Raw genomic sequence first — 24,954 nt, 5'->3', positions numbered from 1 at the left:
GATCATTCCCCAGTTTACCTGACTCTTATTTGTTACGTTGCCGCACAAAGGAAGTTGCAGGGTATGCTGGGTTGTCCTTTTTTGCTTCTCTAGTAGAGAAGTAGAAGTAGAGAAGCAAAAGATGACAACCCAGCATGCCCTGCAACTTCCTTTTTGTGTACCAAATTTTGTGTGTACCAAATAAAAGTCCGGAAAATGGGGAATGATCATTCATCAACAAGAAAAGTAATAGAGATTTTAACTTTTGGATTGTCTGGTTAGCATCCTTATTACTGGTTTACCAGATAAAAATAAAAATAGATTTTTTTATTTTATGCCCGACAGTTACTTTAACATTTTCTGCACATATTTAAATAGCCTTTTCTTTTGAGCACACTGAAACAGATCTCTTCTGAAAATAATGTGGATACTTCCCTTTTTTTTTTCTTCTTGCTGCTTTTTGCTGCCTCAAGAATGTTAAAGTAGAAATACTTTGTTGAATTCCCTCTCCTGGCTCAAGTTACTAGGTGGTCCCAAGTTACCAGAAGTAAAATTTATAAATCTAACCCCTAGTCTAGACATTTTCCAGCACTGACTGCAGTTCAAAAAATATTAATGTCTAGCCTGCAAAGTGAAATTCCCCCCAGTGATTTTGTAAATGGCTCGAAAGTTAACCTTTTGCCAACTGCTCCTTCTATATGTGGAGGTTATTAAAAAGAATCCAGGCATTTATAAGACTGAAACACCTTGGCCTGACCCTTTGTGTCTCCTTCTGTTTATTTAGGCTTGGCCTCAGTGGCTGGAATGTGTGAGCCGGAGCGGAGTTGCAGCATTAATGAAGACATTGGCTTGGGTTCCGCATTTACCATTGCACATGAGATTGGTCACAAGTGAGTTGGAAAAAAAATCAAAATATGTTATTATGCAATCTGTTTTACATTGTTCCAGAGAATGACTTCCATTTCCAGCTTATTCATTGCTGTGCATTTCAGAGTCAGCAACCTTAGCTTGGTTTCCTTCAAGTGAACCAAACCTTATAATAAATAAAAAATATAAAAAAAGAAAAAAAAACACTTCAATTTTACCTCTTCTTTTTAAATTTAAATGTTTAGTGGAGGCTTTTATTACACTACTTCGGAGGCCAGCTGGACCACAGAAATTTCAGGCAGATAAGGACTGAAGTAATTATTTTATTGCACACATTAGTAAAGAGCAAACAAAAGCTTTCATCAGCAGAGGGATGGAGAGATAGGACACTGTGCTTCAAAGAGTTTAGAGAAGCCACAGATGTGATCTTCACACCTTCCCCTGGATAAATAATGGGCAGCTAGAAGGGGAGGGGGGGAACATGGCAAATCCTATAGCTATTAGAAACCAGGGGGGGGAGAGCGGCGCTTGGTTTTCTTTCAATATCTTTCTAAAAGCCTGAATACTGCATCTCAATAGCACATTAAAAATGCATGCTAACAATGTCGCCGATTATTAAAAAAAACCCTTCAATTTTACTACTTCTTTTTACATTTTGCAAGTTTTGCAGAGGCCTTTATTGGCCTACTCCCAAGGCCTGTGCGACCATGGAAATATCAGGCAGATAAGGATTGGTGTAATTTTTTATTGCACACATTAGCAGAGGGCAAACACAAGCTTTCAAGTGGGGGGTAGAGAAATGGGACACTGTGCATGAAAGATTTTAGGGAAGCAACAGATGCGATCTTCACACCTTCCCCTGAATAAATAATGGACAGCTAGAAAGGGGGGGGGGGGGGGCGCATGGCAGCTCCTATAGCTATTAGATTCCAGGAAAAACTGCAGAGAAAATACTCGACTGTCACTGCTGATATTATTTCAAAAGATGGTTGTTATTTTGCAGTTATTCTAATCCTTTGACTTCAGTATAAGTCATTGGTCCAAAGCAGCATTTAGAAAAAAATCCAATAAGTTAACTGCACCTCCTGCTTTCTTTGGGTAACTTGGGTATAACAAGGTGAAACCTTCACAGGCCTGATGCATTTCTGACTCCTCCCCTTTCTTACGGCAAATAATAAGAATAAACTCAATTGATAGTTTTGTCTCCTAACCCCGTAGAGGACCTGTCAGAAAATGAAAACTGCAATGTTTAATTAAAACAAAAAACAAAAAAACCCACAAAATCGGGATATTCAATTTTAATCATTCTAGTTTCAAAAAGGAAAGACTTCCTATATCTCTATATTGCTGTTTTCTTTGTACATAGCCTTGTCCTCTCGGTGATGTTAAGCCTAGGCTATAATGTCACAAAGCCTTCGCTTTCCAGTGCATTCTGGGAGACCAGGGGCTTGATTCACAAAACCGTGCTGTTAGCACGCCAATGCTCGCGTAAGAGTTTTCGCGCATAAAGTTTTATGTGCACTACTTCGCATGCAAAATCAGACGTTTCTCGTGCCAAGTAGCGTGATGAGCATACTTTGCACGTGAAGCAGCTGATTTTTGCACGTGAAGTAGTGCGTGTAAAACTTTACGCGCGCTAAAATAGCATGCGAACAGTAACAGCTTTGCCATGCAAACTACTTAGCACCCTAGTTTGCATGTGCAAAGCTTTTAGGCGTGCTAACTGTGTTAGCACCCTATAGTGAATCAAGCCCTACGTGTTTCTGATCACTTTCAAACTCACAACCAACATTCTGCAGTGATGCACCTGCCAGCAGTAAAGATGTCACCACCTGTGATAAATTTAAGAAAGATTTCACAATTGGCAAACACTGACTAGATGATTTCTAAAGTAATATTGTAATAAATAAGCAATTGTATTCACAACGTTAAATTCGTTAAAGTTCTTCTTGAAGTTAGGTTAGGATTAAGTATATTTTGGCACGTGGATTAGTGCTTTGTATAAAAGGCTTAAAGTTTGTAGTAGATCCAGGTGAAAGGTTTGACTTCCTATTGAGGGTTTTGCTAATTTATGGATTAAGGTGTATTAGATTTGAGTGAGGGCAATAGAAATGGGGTGGTTGGTGTTAAATGGTTACTGGTGCACCAGTAACCATGTGTTTTTGTATGTTGCAATAATGCAAACAAAATAAACCGTGAAATTAGTATGACTGTCACTTCAACAATTACAGAATGACTGGTGGTACTTCATTTGATGAAATGACACACTAAGGGTTGGTTCACATTGGCACTAAATGTCAGACTGCGATACCAATTTTCCCCATCCTTTCGTTGTAGGCAATCCTGGAAGGAACATGCTTCTTCCAGGATCGCAAAGCCACGCCTCTGTGTCCCGCTGTGGGGATTTTAAAACCACGCACGCTGGGAGCCTTGGGTGACCAGTTCAGACGTTCCTCTATCAAGGTGCCACCAGCATGGTATCGCCTTTGGAATCACCCATGTGACGCACAGGGATGATCCATGAGATGCAAGTAACTTCTCCTTGCATTCATATTTAAAGTAAATGTTATGATGTTATGCAGCTCGAACTTGGGCCAATAATGGACTCACAAATTTTTGAACAAATTAGGAACAGAGGCACCAGGTCAGGGTAAAATGATTAAAACATATCTTTAAAATGGGGAGATGGTGGTGGACTTGCCTCCTCCAAATGGACTCAACAGTCTGTATTCACTGAAAAAGTTTCTCACTTCAAAAGTACTCTACAAGTTGTGCAACGCGGTTCACTGGCAACATCCAGCTTCATCGGGCAATATAGATGAGCTTATTGAAATCCAAACCGATATGAGCGCCTCCTCGTATCTGTTTGGACTTGTATAAGCTCCTTTTTATTGCCTGATGAAGCTGGATGTTGCCATGAAACGTGTTGCATAACTTGTAGAGTACTTTTGAATTTAGAAACTTTTTCAGTGAATACAAACTGTTGAGTCCATTTTGGGGGCGGTAAGTCCACCACCATCTCCCTATTTAAAAATTAATCATTTTACCCTGAACTTTCACCTCTGTTCCCAATTGGATCAATACAAATTGACAGGAAGGTGTTCAGTTCAGTTTCAAGCTGCATAATGAGTGAAAGGAGAGATTATGAGATTATTTGCATCGTTTGATCATCCCTAGTGCTTCAAGGTCACAGTCAGAATTTATAAGCCAGGATTGCAAAATATCAGTCTCCAGGTTGCCTCACATAGAAGCATGTTGAATAAAAACCAAGTGGCACTAAATCCGTCGTTTATGCTTAAAACTTTATATGAATACTCCATTGAGAATAGAATCTGCACAGACTGGTTTGGGTTTCTGTTTATTTCCTTCCTTCAAATTCCTCACTTTTTGTTTGGATTTAAGGTGTCTCTTCCTACTTCCATTTCAGATTTCATGTGTATTCCAGAGGGCCCTTTAAGCAGTGGTGATTACGTTAATGGCATCAATCACGGGCTGCCTAATTATTATTTTTACCTTTTTAAATGTAGTGTCTGGATTACAAATGTCTGAAGTATTTCCTCTACCCATCATGTGCTGGATTGTTGTTACCTTTCAGTGAAAGGCGAGCTGTTATCCAGCGTTTATCAGTGACGAGCCACGGTCCTTGTGATAAAGTTATATATATATTTTTTATTTTTTTAAGTGTTTATACAGCTGCACAGAATTGTTTTCAACTTGAAGCACTTCATCTCATTACTGTCAATGGTAACCCCAGCACCACACTTGCATCACATGATTCTGACCCTCAACCTCTATGATTGGAGGACATTTGCTCTGCATGGATGCATTCTGAGGTAGATACTGGGCCATTATTAGACCTTGTTCACATCCAGTGGCTGGACAGTGTATTGGTTAAAGGCTCTGTCTCTGACACAGGAGACCGGGGTTAGAATATTGGCTCTTTCTGTTCAGTAAGCCAGCAGCTATTCAGTAAGTAGACCTTAGGCAAGACCAGGGCCGGATTTGGACATTTAACTGCCCAAGGCCCACTGTCACCAAGCCCGCCCTTGGAGGGAGTACAGCACAGGATGGGGGAGCACAGGCTGCAGTTTAACTGCCTTAGTGTGCCAGCCCACTGCCCACCCCTTGCTTCCTGGTGCCCTAGGCCATGGCCCTTGTGGCCTTGCCTCAAATCCGGCCATGGTCAAGACTCCCTAACATTGCTACTGCCTACTGAGCGCACCTTAGTGGCAGCAGCTCTAGCACTTTGTGTCCGCCAGGAGGAAAGTGTGATGTAAATGTTCTGTGTCTTGACATTATGAAACGCAGATAAATTTGCTTCCATTTTCAATGCCGATATTGCGTCTACAAGCCCCCTGGCTTATCTAGTATGGTATATAATGGTATGAAGAGCCTGAAAACCTACCATGTCTGAATTTTCCTTGCAATCGGGGGTTAAAAAGACAAAAAATATTTCCTCAGTTTATGAATGTCCAATCACCATCTTGATGGAAGAGGCCTTGGACTACAGCAAAAAGGCAGATTTGTGTATAGTTAATGTCACTGCTTTTTTGTGACCATCTGACTGCTACATGTATGGCATTTGCTATACAGGTCTTGATTGGCTTGCCGTTTCCTCCCACCTCATGCCCTGCAGCTCTTAGTTCATGACCTCTTGTACAAGAATTTATTTTAGCCTGGAAAATACTTCCCATTCTGTAGTTTACCCTGGAGGGGTCTGTCACATTTTTACTTTTTTTGCTGCCTTTACCACAGCGTACCATAAATTACAATGTAATAAGAGTTCTTTAAACCAATATTGGAATTAAGCTTTTAGGAAAAAAAATAAAAATGTATTGTATTTATAAAGCACCAACATGTTATGTAGCGATGGACTATAAATGCATACAATTATGCAAAGGACAGGCATAACAAGGTTCTACATCATAGGACAAAGTTACGCAAATGAGGTACAAGATACATGATCATGTGATTTGGGGCTGGTTAGGTAGGCCCAGTAATACAAGTACGAGGTGGTATTAGGAAGTGAGCACACAATCCTGTAGAATACAAATCAAGATTCATACAGGTATTGCCAAAGCAAGGGGAAAAGGGGGACATGGAAGGGAGTGAGGTAGGGGACAATGGCTAAGCAGTCTGTGGACATTTTTAGTTTTACAGTAGGGAAGGGAGGACCCTGCCACAGGCTTGCCTTTTTTACAAAGAAGAGACTATACGATCTGCCTTAAAATTCTAGATAGAAGTAGCAAAACCAGTAATAACCCTTTAGAGCATACAGGTGAAACTTCGTCCCGCGGGCCAGATCTGGCCCTCAGAGCCATTCAATATGGCCCTCAAGTGGTTTCCAAACGTTGCATTATGTTTGGCCCACTCTAGACCACCAGTGGAACAATATTAGAGGTGAAGCACTAAACACCAGGAAACTGTAAAGGGGAGGGTGGGGGCCTCTAGACACCTGGGAACTGTATAGGGGTTGGAGGGGGGCCATTAGACACCTAGGAACTTTATAAGAGAGGAAGGTGGACAGTAGACATTGAGGTTTGCCCACGACTAGGTCCCAGTGTACAATTTCGGCCCACTTTGTATTTGAGTTTGACACCCCTACTTTAGAGTGACCCAGGCCCATATGCAATTCACTTTTTCTCCTTCCTTTTTATCCTAGTAGGTGATATTTTCACACGTTGCAAAAAGAATACATATAAAGCCACCAGAGAGCAAGAAAATACTCAGAATAATTTTGTTAGTATTTTTTCACCTACTTTCTGGTACTTTTTCGATTGGAAAAAAGTTGAAAAATGATCTCCTAGTAGAAAACTCGTGCGAAAAAGTGAATTGCATATGGGCCCCTGTGTCCAAGTTCTGTGAAATAAAGAAATATATTTGTTGGCATCTGATTGCTCATTGTCTTGAATACACATGTCAATACAGCCCCCCCCCATCTTCCATTGAGACAAGTGCAAACTTAGTCGGAACTGAAAGGAGTCGTTGTTAAAATGGTGAGCTTCTGAGTGGAACTGATGGCAAGGTATGTATGGAATATAAAAAAAAAAAAAAAAGCATGAATCAAAACCATTTTTAGACCACATAAAATTAGTAGAAACCTGTATCCAGGAGCACCCACTTCGTGCTCAAAAGTTATAAAGTGTATGCCTAGATCCTCACCCTTGTATCACAGGGTCAAAGTAAATGCAGTCCAAAAAGGATCGGCATCACACAGTATATGTATTCAATAGCTCTTAAACATTTATTGCATAATATAAGAATTGACAGGCAGCGATAGCCCGCTGTTTCGGCCTAGAAGGCTTTTATCAAGTTGCCAAAGAAGTGTCAAATGCCATTTTGCCGATCCTTTTTTGACTGAACATAAAAAAGTAGACCGGTTCTTATCACCATGGCTCCGATTTAAGGGGGGGGGGGGGGAGAAACCACTGGAGGACAGTGCGGGAAGCCTCTGCAGGATCCGGAGTCTTCCGTTAGGTGTTTACTTTTTACATGTTTGACACCTCAGGTTCACTTTAAGCTGGCCTGACGTGCCAGTACAAAATGATTGACTAGGACTGCGATGCATTCACCATCAGGAAATCTGCAAGGCCTGCATGATATAGCAGACAGCCTGCACCCCGTGCCAAAAAATATGGAGGGATTTAGTTCTCCAAATAATCCAATGCTGGGGCTTTTTGCAGATATAGATATGCTGAGTACTCCATACATCACTTCATAGACAGGCTTGATAGATCAGTTTTCCATAGCTCTTACGCAGACTTCTTTGACAGTGTTACATGCCGTCTTCAGGGCACAACTGCATCTTTACCTTACATTACTTTAAAGAGCCTTATCGGAGTTTTGCAGACATGACAAACTACTCCGTCAGTGAGGGTGATCCATATCTTCAAGCAGTTATGTTCTATATAAGAGGAATGTGCGAAATCCTAATTTCACACACTAGAATTTTCATAACTACCTGAAATAGGAATTGTAAGGGTATCTATATTAGAGAATCTGAAGTGAAAATAAACTTATGATTTAAGGGTTTGTATGTGTAGTACAGCTAAGAAATAAAACAGCAGCAGCAGAGAGAGGAATCTAATATTGTTTCCAGTACAGGAAGAGTTAAGAAACTCCAGTTATCTATGCAAAAGAGTTCATCTGAGCTAACATGACTAAGAGAGCTCGACTTTCTGACGCTTATTATTTCAAGTGTCTATCACTGTATTTTGTTTTTTTCTGCAGAGTAACGTTCAAAAGGTCACTAGCCTGCTCTGTGAAATCCATTTAGAATGCTGAGTGTAATGTGTAAATTGCAAATATCAGAGAATGATGCAATGTTATAAGAAACTTTATACATGAAAATAAAAAGGAGACCATTTTCTTTGCTACTAATGTTCTATTAATTATCCGTACTACACATACAATATATTATATCATAATTTGTTTTTCACTTTAGTGTCGCTTTAATAGCTTTCTTAACTTATGGTTTCTTTTATTGTTTGTTAGATTAGATGTTTTGCATATGATCTGTGGTAGCACACAGTCTTAACTTAAATATATGTGCTTGGAAAGCAAAGAAAAAACCGAGAGCCCAATCTGGTGTAGTATGTTCAAAAAAATCTGGAAATTTTATGGAATTGAGATTATACTCACAAGTAAGGGTCACCACACAGGCGACCACTGGAACAGCAGGTGGGGAGAATTTTCACCTGACCCCACTCAGGTATAAAAAGTCTCTCTCTATGGACAGGAGAAAAATGGGGATACACCCCTCCACCAAGGGTGGACTAAGTATATGAATAAACGAGAATAATAGAGGTGCCAACACAGGATAAAACAAGTTAAAATCCGTCTAAAAGGAGGGAAATGGGTGGATTCACCTCCCTCGGGTATACAAATGACCAGGCTAAGTTCAGCCGTTAATTGTACAACTGTATTTATTTTAAAACAAATCTCAAAATATGATGCAACGCGTTTCATGGGCCAACATCCCGCTTCATCAGGCAATTGAACAAGGAGAACACAATTATGGGTCAGTAAAAGCCAGAGCGCCTCGATCAAATCATAGAGGCGCTCTGGCTTTTACTGACCCACAATTGTGTTGGCGCCACTATTCTTGTTTATTCATTAACTTAAATCTACTACGTGTGAGCAGTTAGAATTTTGAAAATGCAAGTTTGTTGTATATTTATTTATTAGCTTGCATGTAGCTCTGACATATATACATTTATTTAAAAATGGAATTAAATGAGAATTTGAAGAGGCACTGAAGCAACCTATAGTAGAATGTAGCCAATTATTTGGGATACCCTTTTTTATGTTAATTTTTTCTGCTTTTAGCATCAGAAACACTTCTTATCTCTCTCTCTCTCTCTTTCTCTTTCTCTTTCTCTCTCTTTACATATATATATATACAGGATCTTCTCAAAAAATTAGCATATTGTGATGAAGTGCATTATTTTCTGTAATGTACTGATAAACATTAGACTTTCATATATTTTACATTCAAATACACAAAACTGAAGTAGTTCAAGCCTTTTATTGTTTTAATATTGATGATTTTGGCATACAGCTCATGAAAACCCAAAATTCCTATCTCAAAAAATTAGCATATTTCATCTGACCAATAAAAGAAAAGTGTTTTTAAAACAAAAAAAAGTCAACCTTCAAATAATTATGTTCAGTTATGCACTCAATACTTGGTCAGGAATCCTTTTGCAGAAATGACTGCTTCAATGCGGCGTGGCATGGAGGCAATCAGCCTGTGGCACTGCTCAGGTGTTATGGAGGCCCAGGATGCATTGATAGCGGCCTTAAGCTCATCCAGTGTGTTGGGTCTTGCGTCTCTCAACTTTCTCTTCACAATATCCCACAGATTCTCTATGGGGTTCAGGTTAGGAGAGTTGGCAGGCCAATTGAACACAGTAATACCATGGTCAGTAAACCATTTACCAGTGGTTTTGGCCCTGTGAGCAGGTGCCAGGTCGTGCTGAAAAATGAAATCTTCATCTCCATAAAGCTTTTCAGCAGATGGAAGCATGAAGTGTTCCAAAATCTCCTGATAGCTAGCTGCATTGACCCTGCCCTTGATAAAACACAGTGGACCAACACCAGCAGCTGACATGGCACCCCAGACCATCACTGACTGTGGGTACTTGACACTGGACTTCAGGCATTTTGGCATTTCCCTCTCCCCAGTCTTCCTCCAGACTCTGGCACCTTGATTTCCGAATGACATGTAAAAGTTGCTTTCATCCGAAAAAAGAACTTTGGACCACTGAGCAACAGTCCAGTGCTGCTTCTCTGTAGCCCAGGTCAGGCGCTTCTGCCGCTGTTTCTGGTTCAAAAGTGGGTTCATGCTTCCATCTGCTGAAAAGCTTTATGGAGATGAAGATTTCATTTTTCAGCACGACCTGGCACCTGCTCACAGTGCCAAAACCACTGGTAAATGGTTTACTGACCATGGTATTACTGTGCTCAATTGGCCTGCCAACTCTCCTGTCCTGAACCCCATAGAGAATCTGTGGGATATTGTGAAGAGAAAGTTGAGAGACGCAAGACCCAACACTCTGGATGAGGTTCAGGCCGCTATCGAAGCATCCTGGGCCTCCATAACACCTGAGCAGTGCCAAAGGCTGATTGCCTCCATGCCACGCCGCATTGAAGTAGTCATTTCTGCAAAAGGATTCCCGACCAAGTATTGAGTGCATAACTGAACATAATTATTTGAAGGTTGACTTTTTTGTTTTAAAAACACGTTTCTTTTATTGGTCGGAAGAAATATGCTAATTTTTTGAGATAGGAAATTTGGGTTTTCACGAGATGTATGCCAAAATCATCAATATTAAAACAATAAAAGGCTTGAACTACTTCAGTTGTGTGTATTTGAATCTAAAATATATGAAAGTCTTATGTTTATCAGTACATTACAGAAAATAATGAACTTTATCACAGTATGCTAATTTTTTGAGAAGATCCTGTATATACCTATCTAACTATTTACATATCTACATATCTCTCGCTGTGGGTGGCATGGTGGTTAGCACTGTCGCCTTGCAGTGCTGGGTTACCTGGTTTGAATCCTAGCCAGGGCGCTATCTACATAGACTTTGTACGTTCTCCCCATGTCTGCATAACTCACGTCACACATTCCAAAAATCACAGGATTTCCACGGTCCTGCATTTGAGGGCCCAGACAACGAACCAAAAAACCCCAAAAAACACAGATGCACATAAAAATAATTATTCTTTAAACGCAAGATCAGATTGATGCTCTCCATTTCTATCCATTGAGCATAAGTCCTCCTGCATCCGCTTTTCTGGACATTTTTATAAATGGCACACATCTATTCCAGAACAGCAGTGGGACCAGCACCCGACCCTACAGTGGAGATACCAGTATTGGGTTAAAATGCAATGGAGCACTCTTGTCGAATGGGAACTGGCTGATAAGGGTTTCAGTTCCTAAACATAGATTGAAATGCTAGTTAAAAAAAAAAAAGTGCTATACTTCTCAATCTAATTCTTTCATTCTTACCTGCCTTCCTTTATTGGAGCTTGTAGTCATCATATAGAACCAAGCCTTTTGTATGACCTTATGCCCAATACAGGCAAGCAATAATTTCCCCTGTATTCCATGAAGCACTTGTGAAAGTAAGCTGAAGAGATGAACCATTGTATTCATCCTCCTACTCCTAAACATGACTTATATATATATATATATATATATATATATATATATATATATATATATATATATATATATATCCTGATTTTATTTTATATTTAAACATTTACAAAGTAGATTGAATGTTTTGTTGTCTGTGCTCAGTGGCAGTTGATTAAGTGTCCCTAAATGAAAATACATAAACTGTTGACCTATTTCTATCTCCCCCTGCTATCAGAGGTTGTAGTCTGCCAGGAAAACCTTTATGGCTGTAATTTACTTATCAGTGATATTTACTATAGTCCCAACAAGGTATGGACAAGACAGAAGCTGTCACTGCCATGCCTACAAATTAACTTTCAGGCAGCAAAATAAATTAAGTAAAACAGCCCAATTAATGTTTTGCACTGTGCATACACGTTTATCTCATCATGTCACGTCACCTCAGGTGCACTTTTAATCCTAAAGAGTTTGTTTATAGTTTCTTGGGAACTACGGTGGCGAGATCTCTGCTTGATGCCCCAGCTCTGTACATGCACTAAAGTCATTAAGATGGGGATTCCCTTTTTAAATATTTAAACAATTTGTTAATATGAAGAAAACAACAAGACGACTGAGAATTACCCAACGTGGACTAAAAGCGACCAGGATTCCAAGAGGACGGCAACTGGAATAAATGTAGGATGAGATGATGATGAAGCCTGCAGGAGACGCTCATAGACTCCACCTACACTATTTGGGTGGACTGACTTTACACTATAAATAAATTGCGTGGTTTTGAGCTGATGCCTACACAGCATGAGGTTTCCCCATCTCACTTACCTCATTTGACAATGTTGTCTAACAGTTGACATGTCCTTTTTATAGTTCTTTGACAAATAAAACAAGTAGTTCTTTGGGACTACTAAAAGCATAAATATGATAGCAGAATAGTTTCTGAAGAAACTTTTTCTTTTTCTCTAGAATTGTCCTACAGAGCAATTCTTGTGTAGTTTTATTAAGTGTCAGTTGAACGTCACATCAGTTCCACTAATCTTTGTAAAGTGGAAATCCCAGACACAGTTCCCTTCTATTCCGATACTGCGGACGTTACTTAGTCTGTTCTTTATACTGCTACAGTACATTAGGTTGATTAATGCACAGTTGAAACGTATGCCTGGAGAGTACGAAAATTCCTGGGGGTAGAGCAGGCTGCGACATGTGGGTCTTTTTACGTTCACATTAAAGGGTTTACAATATTGTTCTCCAGAAAACTGTCTGACACCACTAAAGCTATTTCGTCAAAGCTGCATTGAGGGAAAGAGCACTAAAGGGCAACAGACGGTGTGCTACAGCAAAAAAAAAAAAAGAAAGGTACACTCTGAAATGCGGTTGCTCTCAGGGAAATGTCTGACACTGAAAAGGCTACCACACAGGAAGCTGTCAAGGAATCACTAAATGGGATCAGATGGCAAAGTAAGACAGCAAACAGGAATTAGAAAGTAGTTAGTGAGGTGGGAGGTGTTAATGTTGGAGGGTCCACTGGGTGTCCAGTGAAAACTGGAGCATAATGCACACACAGTGGGTGTAATATTATTCTTGGCAGACCCATGTTCTGTTATACAAAGTGATAAGTGCATTTGTGTACAATACAAAAGCCCCTTATATGTAATAACTGTACAAGGATAAAAAGAATAAGCAAGATAAAAATTAAAACAAAAGGGTTATACTGATTTAATGAACCTACATTTCACTTGCATGGTTTTACCAGTGGGCCCTAGGTGAACTAGCGGACCTGAACTCAGAACTTCCTCTCTGCTCTAAAGATATGCAACAGCATAATTACCTTTAAAGAAAAACATTTTTGTTACAGCGGATACAAAACCTACAATAAATCTGCAGTGTGTTTACTTCCTGCTTTCATGGAAGCAGACATGGGGTTAACAGGTTGTCTTTACAGATTAGCAGCTCTGCCATGGCAGAGGAGATTCCGGAGCCGACACAACTGAAGAGAGCAAATTACAGTGGTGATTAGTCACAGAAGAGGGGGATTTGGACAGGCTAAACTCTCTCTAAATAAATACAGGGTGCATTTCTCTGTTTTCCTTCTGTCCTTTGTAGAAGCTTACCTCACCCTTATTACACATACCAGCATCTTTAGTGTTGGCAAGGTGAATCACTGTGGAATGTTTTCCGTTTCCTCTGTGAAGGAAGCCGGATCATCACACGGGTCCGTTTGCTATTAACTTTTGCGCCTTCGTTTTCTCTAAATTAAATAGTTTTACACCCTACCCTATCAATAAAATGCCTTTTAAGCTAACCGGTAGCAAGAAAATACACACAATAATTTTGACAGTACATTTTAACCTACTTTCGGATCTTTTTCAATTAATGCAGATAAAATATATCTTGAAGTTTTCCACTTTTTGTCACATTACTGCCACAAACGTGCATCAATTTTATTGGAATTCCACGTGAAAGGCCAACACAAAGTGGTGTACACGTGAGAAGTGGAACGAAAATCATACATGATTCCAAACATTTTTTACAAATAACTGCAAAGTGGTGTGTGCGTAATTATTCAGCCCCCTTTGATCTGAGTGCAGTCAGTTGCCCATAGACATATAGACATTGCCTGATGAGTGCTAATGACTAAATAGAGTGCACCTGTGTGTAATCTAATGTCAATACAAATACAGCCGCTCTATGATGGCCTCAGAGGTTGTCTAAGAGAATATTGGGATCAACAACACCATCAAGTCCAAAGAACACACAAAACAGGTCAGGGATAAAGGTATTGAGAAATTTAAAGCAGGCTTAGGCTACAAAAAGATTTCCAAAGCCTTGAGCATCCCACGGAGCACTGTTCAAGCGATCATTCAGAAATGGAAGGAGTATGGCACAACTGTAAACCTACCAAGACAAGGCCGTCCACCTAAACTCACAGGCCGAACAAGGAGAGCGCTGATCAGAAATGCAGTCAAGAGGCCCATTGTGACTCTGGATGTGCTGCAGAGATCTACAGCTCAGGTGGGGGGAGTCTGTCCATAGGACAACTATTAGTCGTGCACTGTACAAAGTTGGCCTTTTATGGAAGAGTGGCAAGAAGAAAGCCATTGTTAACAGAAAAGCATAAGAAGTCCCATTTGCAGTTTGCCACAAGCCATGTGGGGGACACAGCAAACATGTGGAAGAAGGTACTCTGGTCAGATGAGACCAAAATGGAACTTTTTGGCCAAAATGCAAAACGCTATGTGTGGTGGAAAACTAACACTGCACATCACTCTGAACACACCATCCCCACTGTCAAATATGGTGGTGGCAGCATCATGCTCTGGGGGTGCTTCTCTTCAGCAGGGACAGGGAAGCTGGTCAGAATTGATGGGAAGATGGATAGAGCCAAATACAGGGCAATCTTGGAAGAAAACCTCTTGGAGTTTGCAAAAGACTTGAGACAGTGGCGGAGGTTCACCTTCCAGCAGGACAATGACCCTAAACATAAAGCCAGGGCAACAATGGAATGGTTTAAAACAAAACCTATCAATGTGTTAGAATGGCCCAGCCAAAGTCCAGCTCTAAATCCAATCGAGAATCTGTGGCAAGATCTGAAAACTGCTGTTCACAAACGCTGTCCGTCTAATCTGACTGAGCTGGAGCTGTTTTGCAAAGAAGAATGGGCAAGGATTTCAGTCTCTAGATGTGCAAAGCTGGTAGAGACATACCCTAAAAGACTGGCAGCTGTAATTGCAGCAAAAGGTGGTTCTACAAAGTATTGACTCAGGGGGCTGAATGATTACGCACACCCCACTTTGCAGTTATTTATTTGTAAAAAATGTTTGGTATCATGTATGATTTTGGTTCCACTTCTCACCTGTACACCACTTTGTATAGGTCTTTCACGTGGAATTCCAATAAAATTGATTCATGTTTGTGGCAGTAATATGACAAAATTTGGAAAACTTCAAGGGGGCTGAATACTTTTGCAAGCCACTGTATATACGCACGATATACGATATGTGTATCTGTGTTTTTTGCATTTTAAGACCCTAGGGGGAAAAAGTCACTGCGTCTAATAGTCCAAATGCAGGGAGTTCCTGAACGCCTGCCAATACGAACCACCAACCCGCCACAGTGTTGGGGGAGGAGGGAGGGCAAGTAGTAGGGCAGAGGCTGTCAGCAAACTTCATAAGTCTCCACCCTGGGACTCAACCTCAGCCTGTTCTTGTTCCATAGTGTCTTGTGGATATGGGATGTGGGGAGCAGGTCCCAAATTTTGGAGCTTAGTGGATATATTCAACTCTTTTCTGGATCATATTGGACTGAAGTGAACTAATTGGTGAGTAAACGCAATTGCAGTCAGACAACTAAAACTATGACTTTTAGAAAAGTAAAGTTCAATCAACTCAGACAGGCACTAAGTTTGTGAACTGGGATAATGTACTACAAGTGAAGGTCCACTGAAGGGAAATGGGAAGCTTTTAAAATTATTCTCAATCAATATTGTAGTAGCTATATCCCATATGGAAACAAAACGTCTACAAATAAAAAAGGTCGCTATGGATGAATGGAAAAGTTAGAGATAAAATGAAGTGGAAAAAGATTGCCTACAAGGTCCTAAAACAGGAGGGGACCAAGGCTGCATTAAGCAATTATAAGGAGTGCAATAAAAGTTGTAAAAAAATAAATTAGGCTGGCAAAGATTGAAGCTGAAAATCAAATCGCTAGGGACAGCAAATCTAACTCAAAAAAGTTTTACAAGTATATTAACTCTAAAAAAAGAAAGGTTGACTGTTTTGGACTCCTAAAGGATGAGGGTGGGAACTTAACGGTGGATGACCAAGGTAAGGCAAAGTTATTAAATGCTTTCTTTGCTTCTGTTTTCACAAGGGAAACATCACTGTTGCAAATTACAGATTCAGAAGAGTCTAAATCTTCCAATGGTAATATTAAATACTTAATGCAGGAAGACGTGAAGGCAAGATTAAATAAATTAAAAATAGACAAGGCACCTGGCCCGGATGGCATGCATCCTCTGGTCCTAAGGGAATTAAGTTCAGTTATTGATCAACCCCTTTATCTTATCTTTTGTGACTCTTTCAACTGGCAGAGTTCCAGTAGATTGGTGTACAGCCCACGTTTTCCCATTATTTAAGAAGGGCAAAAAAATCAGATCCAGAAAATGATAGACTTGTAAGCTTAACATAAGTTGTATGGAAACTATTTGAGGGGTTACTAAGAGGTACTATACAAGACTTCATATTAGAAAATAATATTGTTTCTTAGCATTAGCATGGGTTTACTAAAGGTCCTGTTTGACGAACATGCTCAGCTTTTATGAGGTAGTGAACGCTTATGTGGATATTGGGAATGCTGTAGATGTGATTATACTTGGACTTTGCAAAGGCCTTCGACACTGTTCCCCACAAAAGTCTGGTGCAAAAGTTGAGAATGCAAGGACTGGGGAAGAGTCTGTGTGCATGGATAGGGAACTGGCTAATGGATAGAAAACAGAGTTGTAATCAATGGATCATGCTCAAAATGGGTGGCTGTTAGCGGTGGGGTCTTTACTGGGTCCAGTGCTCTTCAATTTATTTATTCATGACCTAGTAGATGCAGTAGAAAGCAATGTTGCTATTTTTGCAGATGATACAAAATTGTGCAGAATCGACTCTCAGGAAGATAGTGACATATTGCAACAGGATCTGGATAGGATGGCTATATGGGCACATACATGACAGATGAAATTCAATGCTCAGGAGGCGTGGCTTGCCTATGGCACAGAACAAGACGTGTGTGTGTGTGTGTGTGTGTGTGTGTGTGTGTGTGTGTGTGTGTGTGTGTGTGTGTGTGTGTGTGTGTGTGTGTGTGTGTGTGTGTGTGTGTGTGTGTGTGGTGAGAGCTCCCGCTGCCTAGACTGCTGTAAACTCTGATCCTGCACCTAATAGAGGCTAAAATCAAAATGTATGGGGAGCACTAAACACAAACAGACTAAGCGCTCACCCGGCAAAAACAGAAGTTCACAAATCAAGAAATTTCTGAAGCCGTTGGTCTCTAGTCTCACTCCGCCACGCTCTTCCAAGATGGCGCCTGCTCAGGAGCATAGGGGTAAGGAGACTCCTCCAGATTTCTCTCCGGAACATGATACCCCTACCACTAACGGACACCTAGAAGAAAAGGCTTCCCAAGCACATCCGTCAAGCCCGGGTCGAAACATATCACAGCTGTCGCAAGTTACAGGACAGCCTCTGCCACGTAAGGCAAACTGAGGAATGATGCAGGCCTCTCCAACCCACAGCACGACCTCGGAACACATGGCCTCCAGCGGTGCACCCTCGCCGACACACTCGGTAAGCTCCAAGCAAGGTTTACCGCACATCACCCCAACAGCAGCACAGACAATGAAGCGCAAAGGGAGAGACTCACCCCAGCTAGCCTTCCCAGTACATGATACAGACAGGGTGGAGGGAACTACCATAACGCTATCTCCTGCACATTCGGGTAGCTCAGAATCCTACATAGAGATGGACTTGCATGATTATATACGTGCACGGTCTACTAAAGATGACCTTGAGAAATATGTCAGCAGAATAGAAGCCACTTACAGAAAGGAGATGGCAGACATTAAGCTAGACATAAAGTAAATAGGTCACCGTGTGGATGATACAGAAAAGGAGGTGGACAAAATGGCGCGCTCAAGAAAAACAACAAGCTGAGCTAAAACGTCATGATAATCAGATTAAATACCTCTATATGAAACTAGATGATCAAGAAAATAGAGGAGAAATAACATCAGGGTCCGAGGCATCCCAGAATCGACTAAGCAAGCTGATTTAGTGCCCACCCTGGTTTGGATCTTTAATCAACTTCTGGGGAGACAAGCAGACCATAACAGAGCTCGACAGAGCACACAGGATTCTTGCTCCGATCAGCACTAACCCAGACAGACCCACAGATGTCATTTGCCGTGTTCATCGCTACATAATCAAGCACGACATCATGGCTGCTGCTCGTGAAAAGGGCAGTATCGATTTTGATGGAGCATCACATTCCTATCAGATCTCTCTAAACTTACTCTTCAGATGTGGAGATCTCTGAAACCGCTTCTCTCCCTTCTACAAGATAGAAGCATCCCATATAAATGGGGGTACCCCTTTAGCCTGCAAATCTGGTAGGATGGGCAGATGCACATTTTGAAGGATCCCTCAGATGCATCCAAGATAAAGGAAGCTCTGGCTCTCCCTGCCTTCGAGATTTCAGAATGGCCGCTACACTCCGAGACCACCGATCAGAATCCACCGCTTCCTCAAATACCCCACTAGAACAATGCTCACCGCAATAATAGAAACGCGCCACGTGAGTAGTGAGCCCTCATGGAGGACTCCAGTCTATCCCTGCGACAAGAAGGTGACTTTTACACCACATATCAATATAATATACTATAGCCCTATACCACAGTAATATATCACCTTTAATGTGAAACAGGGCGCTCCTACAGCAAGCTATAGGTAAATAAACAACTAATCATAGTGCATAATAAACAACAGAGATAATGGCGATTTTCCTGATAATGTCCTATATTAAGAAAAAAAGTCCACATGAATTCTTCTTCCAGCTTTGTTATGAATATTCACTTCAAACTTCCTGAATCATATGGTTAAAATTTACGCTCACCAGAGATGACAGCTGCCCCTCTCAGGATCAGCCAAAAGCGCTTCTGGCCCAGCCAGTATTTAATCAGGATTCCAGCGTCTCTTCCCTCCTCCGCTCTCACTCGAATCATAAAAGATAGAAGAGACACTCCAACACTGTATGTTACAGACAATTCAATTTCACCCGTGCTCCCGGTTTTACCAACAGCACCCAGTGCTCCACCACCGAATGATCAATAAAGCCTCTCACCACAGGATCTGGCTGACCCAGCACAGACCAGCAATTTTCGCTTCGTAAATGACACCAGGCGTATTCTCTTATTAGCACCTCTCCTAGGGCTCAAACAAGGCCAAACATAGTGTAAAATCTTCTTTTATTAAAAAATTAAAACGTAGTGCACTTACAATTTAGTAGAAATATATGCGCATGTAAAAATCCTTTAGAGCTCTCTCAGCGTCCCTCGCTCCTTAGGCCTGTTGTTTATTATGCACTATGATTAGTTGTTTATTTACCTATAGCTTGCTGTAGGAGCGCCCTGTTTCACATTACAGTTTTTGCAGAGTGACACACACACTTTTTTCAGGTGCGATCCAGTTTAAGCTGTGTTACAGTGAGAGAAGGAAAATATTTGAGGAGCGCACTTTTTAGGTTTAGTTTGTATTTAATATATCACCTTTCCAACCCCTAATTACGTTTGCTCTTCACTACTGTCATTATGCCACAGCCACTGACTCTCCATCACGGACTGCCAGTTTGCACGTGCATAACAGAGTTTTCATTTTTGCAACGAACCTTTTAACTAACTTCTGGCATCCCAATCATTCAATTATAGAATGTATGGAACGGACTATCGCTAGAATCGTTTGCTGCAAGTTTTTTTTCTCAATCAGCATATTTAGTATGGACTTAGCAAAAGTCTCCGATGGGCAAGGCCCAGCTCATGGCATATATCTCAATCCTCCTATTTGTGATGGCCTGTAATCCTATATAGAATTTATAATAGAGTTGTCTTGATGTTTGAAATATTGGGTTTGACAGGTGTTAAGCAGTATTATGTTCATATATGGTTAATTTGATTCATAGTATGTTATTTAGAGGTACACCTTTAACTACGTTGTAGTAGATACCGCCTGGAAAAAATGGTGTTGAAATAGTATTTTCACAGTTGATACTTGGCATTGATGTTTAAAGCCGCTATTCATGCGTGTTAATGGTAGTCATGCAGGATCGGAGGTGCAGGGTCCTGGCTCTGGGGAGACGTCTGCTCCTTACAGGGCTTTCACTTCCCACTCAATAGGATAGATCTTTTTAAGATCTTAAGACCAAAATGTGGTTAATTGATGATCTGGGTTGCCCCCTCCTACCCGGAGATGGCAACACACCACATGGTGAGACAGGGCATCTCAGACCGGTGCCTTTTAGGCACCCTCTTATTGTTGCTGTACTTTTTAATGCTATATGTCTGTTCTCTTCATGTTCTTTGGCAATACCCCCACCAAACCCCACACACAAAAGCCTTTTTCACTCTCTCTCAAACTATCCATCCCAACCATTCCTAAAACATCATGGGTGATCTAAAAGTTACCTCATATAACGTTAATGGCCTTAACAACCCCACCAAGAGAACCCAAATACTAGATTTTTTACATAAAGCAAAATCCCAAATTATTCTTTTACAGGAAACACGCTTTCAGCTAAACCACATACCTAAAATGTCCTCAAAGCAATACTTCACCTGGTTCCACAGCACTAATTCCACCACAAAAGCAAGAGGAACCTCCATAGGTTTACATAGAACTCTTCCTTTTATCCTTAATCAACTTATTGATGAGGAGGGTAGATTTGTCTTCATAATCGTAGAGCTATTTGGTATTCTTTATACAATAGCAAACTTATACCTCCCCAATACTAACCAGGGTAAATGGTTGCTGCAATTCCTTTCCAAATCACAAAGATTCGCTGAAGGAAAAATAATATAATAATAATCGGAGCTGACCTTAACATATGCCTTGACCCTGCAAGGGATTCCTCAACAGGCCACTCCTCACTGCCTCACTGTAAATTGGTAGCCATCAAACAAAAATTTTGAACTAAGGCTTGCTGACTGATGGAGAACTCTCAATCCCAAATTGCAGGACTTCACTCATTTCTCCTCAGTCCACAAGTCTTTTAGTAGATTGGACTACCTGTTCATTTCCCACTCTATCTTGGATGAGGTCATTGACTCACACATAGGCACGAGGGTTTGGTCTGACCACGTTCCAGTATTTTGCACAATTAGAATCTTTGAGAAATCCCGCACAGGTTTTCACTGGCGTCTCTAAACCATAACCTATTGAAAGATCTAGAATGTATGGATGCTCTCAAAAACACTCAGAATTTTCACGGAATCATGCTAATGATGACACGGCTGCTCCCTTGAAGTGGGAAGCTCTCAAATGCACCCTAAGAGGTATACTAATCTCTCACGGTGCAAGGCTCAAAAAATAAAGAACAGCTCAAATAGACTCCTTGTTCAAAGAGGTCTCTGCCTTAGAGCAGCAACTTTAAAATAGTAAGGGTGGTGACGACTGTATTTCCCTTCAGCTATCAAACACGAGACAGAAATTGCTAACTTTATTAGACCAAAAATCCCTCAGAGAAATGGAAAGATTCCAGGGCATGTTATTTGAAAAAGCTGACAAATGTGGGACTATGTTGGCGAGCTACTTACAGCCTAGACAACCTTCTACTTAATCCCCTCCATTAGAGCAAAAGATCACACCCTTAAAATTAAACCCACTGAGATTGCGGACATCTTTAAATTTATATTACCAAGATCTATACTCTATCCGTGGCAAATATCACCAACTTCCTCAGACTGTTAGACAGTAAAATAGACGAGTACATACAATCTTCTAATATTCCCCCCTTGATCAGGAAGAGATCACGGCTTTAGAGAAAGACTTTACAGACACAGCAATAAGATCCCTGAAAGTTGGGAAAAGCCCAGGCCCGGACGGCTTCACAGCCGCCTTCTACAAGGCCCTCGCCCCAGATCTAACCCCCTTCTTACTAGCCTCATTCAACTCCATCTCATCAGACACCTCCTTTCCTACTCAGTCATTACAGGCTTACATTACAGTCATACCAAAGCCAGACAAGGATCACACGACTTACAGCTACTATAGACCCATCTCATTAATCAACATCGATATCAAATTATTTGCCAAGCTCATAGCTGAAAGATTAAAACCCTCCTTACCCCGGATATTGCACACTGACCAGGTGGGTTTCACACAATCTCGTGAAGAGAGACAACACCCTCAAAACAACATCTTTGTTGGCGAGGGCTCAGAGGCAGGGGGTCCCCCTGTGTCTCCTGTCAGTTGATGCGTAGAAGGCATTCAACAGGATCCATTGGGGCTATCTTAGTCGAGTACTTGGAAACCTAGGGATGGGTCAGAAGGCCTTGCATAGGATCCTAGGATTATATTGTGGTCCTACTGCCAGAGTTAAAGCAAACTGGGTCCTGTCGGATGCCTTCAACATCCATAACGGAACGATGCAGGGGTGCCCCCTGTCGCCGCTATTGTTTGTATTATGTATGGAACATTTCACAACTGCTTTAAGGAATAATACCAACATTTCAGGCTTAAGTCCCTCCCGCAACAAAGTATTTACGTTAGCCCTATATGCAGACGATTTACTCCTGTACATAACTAATCCACTCATCACCATTCCAAATTTTCTACAGGAAGTTGAAAAGTTCTCTGCCATCAGTAACTTTAAAATGAACATCTCTAAAACTGAGGCCTTGAAAATCTCTCTCCCAAACAAAATATTACAGACCCTGAAACAATCCTTCCCCATTAGATGGAAAACTGACCCTATTAAATACCTTGGTACTAACATACATACAGATCTAACCAAACTGCTCACCCTAAACCATATACCACTTATACTTAAGATACAACAGGATCTAACCAAGTGGACTAATTTACGACTGTCATGGCTAGGCAGAATAAACGTTTTGAAAATTAACATCCTCCCTAGGCTTCTATATGTGTTTCAGGCCACCCAAATACATATTCCACGCTCCATACTAAAAACTCTTACATCGGCCTTCATCAAATTTATTTGGGCAGAAAAGAAACCAAGGACTAATTTTAGCCTTCTTACAAGACCTAAAAAGACAGGTGGTGTCGGACTTTCTGACTTAGCAAAATATTACCAGGCCGCAAGGCTACTCCTAATTATCGATTGTTTCCAAGGCAAAGCTCGAAAACGGTGGATAGAGCTTGAGGAGAAAGAATTGGGCATGTACCTACAATCATTACTTTGGACCGCTAAAACAAAAAGGCCTCCGGTTACTAACTTACCTTTTTGGGCTGGGAAAACTATTACCCTATGGGATAAACTATATAAAACCTTCAATCTTTCATTCATGCCAAGTCCTCTCACCCACTTGTTGGACAACCCGGACTTCCAAACAGGTTTGTGAGCCCCCTCAGTCCTAGGTAACAGTAGATCAGAATGGCCACAAATAAGACATTACTTAACACAGCATGGTATTAAAAACATGGCAGATTGGCCCACCACAGCTCTTAATTACAGACCCACCCTAAATTCCAGTTAGACAAATTCTATAACTCTCTACAACATAGATTTGATGTCCACAGGGCCCTGACCACTTTCGAGAATCTATGTTCACAAACGGACAAGGTGGAACATACCCTTTCCAAGTTATATGTATAACTTAGTAATTTCCAGAGGGTCTGAACAGCACCTCTTAAAAATAACAGATAACTGGGATAGAGATTTGGGAAACCCCCTGCCTGCTGAAACCTGGGAAACAGTTTTCATACTTTCTCATAAACTTTCAATTTCTACTAAACATCAGGAAAGAAACTACAGAATCTTCTCAAGATGGTACAGGGATCCAGTCAGATTGAGCACGTTCCAGCCCACAGCCTCGGATCTGTGCTGGAGATGTAATACCCATAAGGAAGCCTATATACACATATGGTGGGATTGTAATAAATTACAGGACTTCTAGGCCAACGTTTTTGAGCTACATAAAGAACTATCCCTTGCGTCCATCTCCCCGTCTCCAGCAGTAGCCTTACTCTCAGCCATTCCTGGTTCATTTTCTTCCATTAACCTCCCTGGCGGTAAGCCCGAGCTGAGCTCGGGCTAAGCCGCCGCGGAGGATTTCTCAGGCCCTGGTGGGCCGACTTGCATTATTTATTTATTTATTTTTTACGCACAGCTAGCACTTTTCTAGCTGCTTGTACAAACCGATCGCCGCTGCTCTGCACCAATTCACTGATACCCGCCGCGCAGCCCCCCCAAACCGCTTGCACAGCCTGGCCAATCACCGCCAGGCAGCGCTAAAGGGTGGATTGGGACTCCCTCCAACGCCATGACGTGGATGACGTCCTCTCGATCATCGCCATGGTGACGGGGAAGCCAAACAGAAAATCCCGTACTGAACGGGATCTCCTGTTTGCTCTGATCGCCGGAGGTGATCGGAAGGGGAGGGGGATGCTGCTGCATAGCGGCTATCATGTAGCTAGCGCTAGGCTAGCTACATGATTTAAAAAAATAAATTTTAAAAAAAGTGCTGCGCCGCCCCCCCCCCCCCCCCCCCCCTGGCGATTTTATTGTAACGCCAGGGGGGTTAAGGGCTCCATTTTTAGATTCATCCTTACTGCAGCCAGAACCCTGATTGCTAGAAAATGGCGCTCCCTCGAAGTCCCTACAGTTACTGATCTCTTCACTCACCTGAATGAATTAATGAGACTAGATGACTTTTGCCTAATGGCCCATACTCATGAGGGACA

General features: G+C 41.3%; 1 protein-coding gene across 6 annotated transcripts in view; it reads left to right on the top strand.

The window, feature by feature from the left end:
• ADAMTS6 (ADAM metallopeptidase with thrombospondin type 1 motif 6) overlaps positions 1–24,954 on the top strand; it is a 410,266-nt gene that overhangs the window by 189,102 nt on the left and 196,210 nt on the right. For all 6 annotated transcript variants that reach the window (XM_068249826.1, XM_068249813.1, XM_068249820.1 and 3 more), the window contains one exon: positions 764–869. In XM_068249826.1, coding sequence (XP_068105927.1) covers positions 764–869 — 106 coding nt within the window. The remainder of the gene's footprint in view (positions 1–763; positions 870–24,954) is intronic.

This window comes from Hyperolius riggenbachi, chromosome 1 (assembly GCF_040937935.1).
Source record: "Hyperolius riggenbachi isolate aHypRig1 chromosome 1, aHypRig1.pri, whole genome shotgun sequence".
In the NCBI taxonomy this organism is placed as follows: Eukaryota; Metazoa; Chordata; class Amphibia; order Anura; family Hyperoliidae; genus Hyperolius; species Hyperolius riggenbachi.
This window is presented reverse-complemented; position numbering and strand designations above follow the sequence as displayed.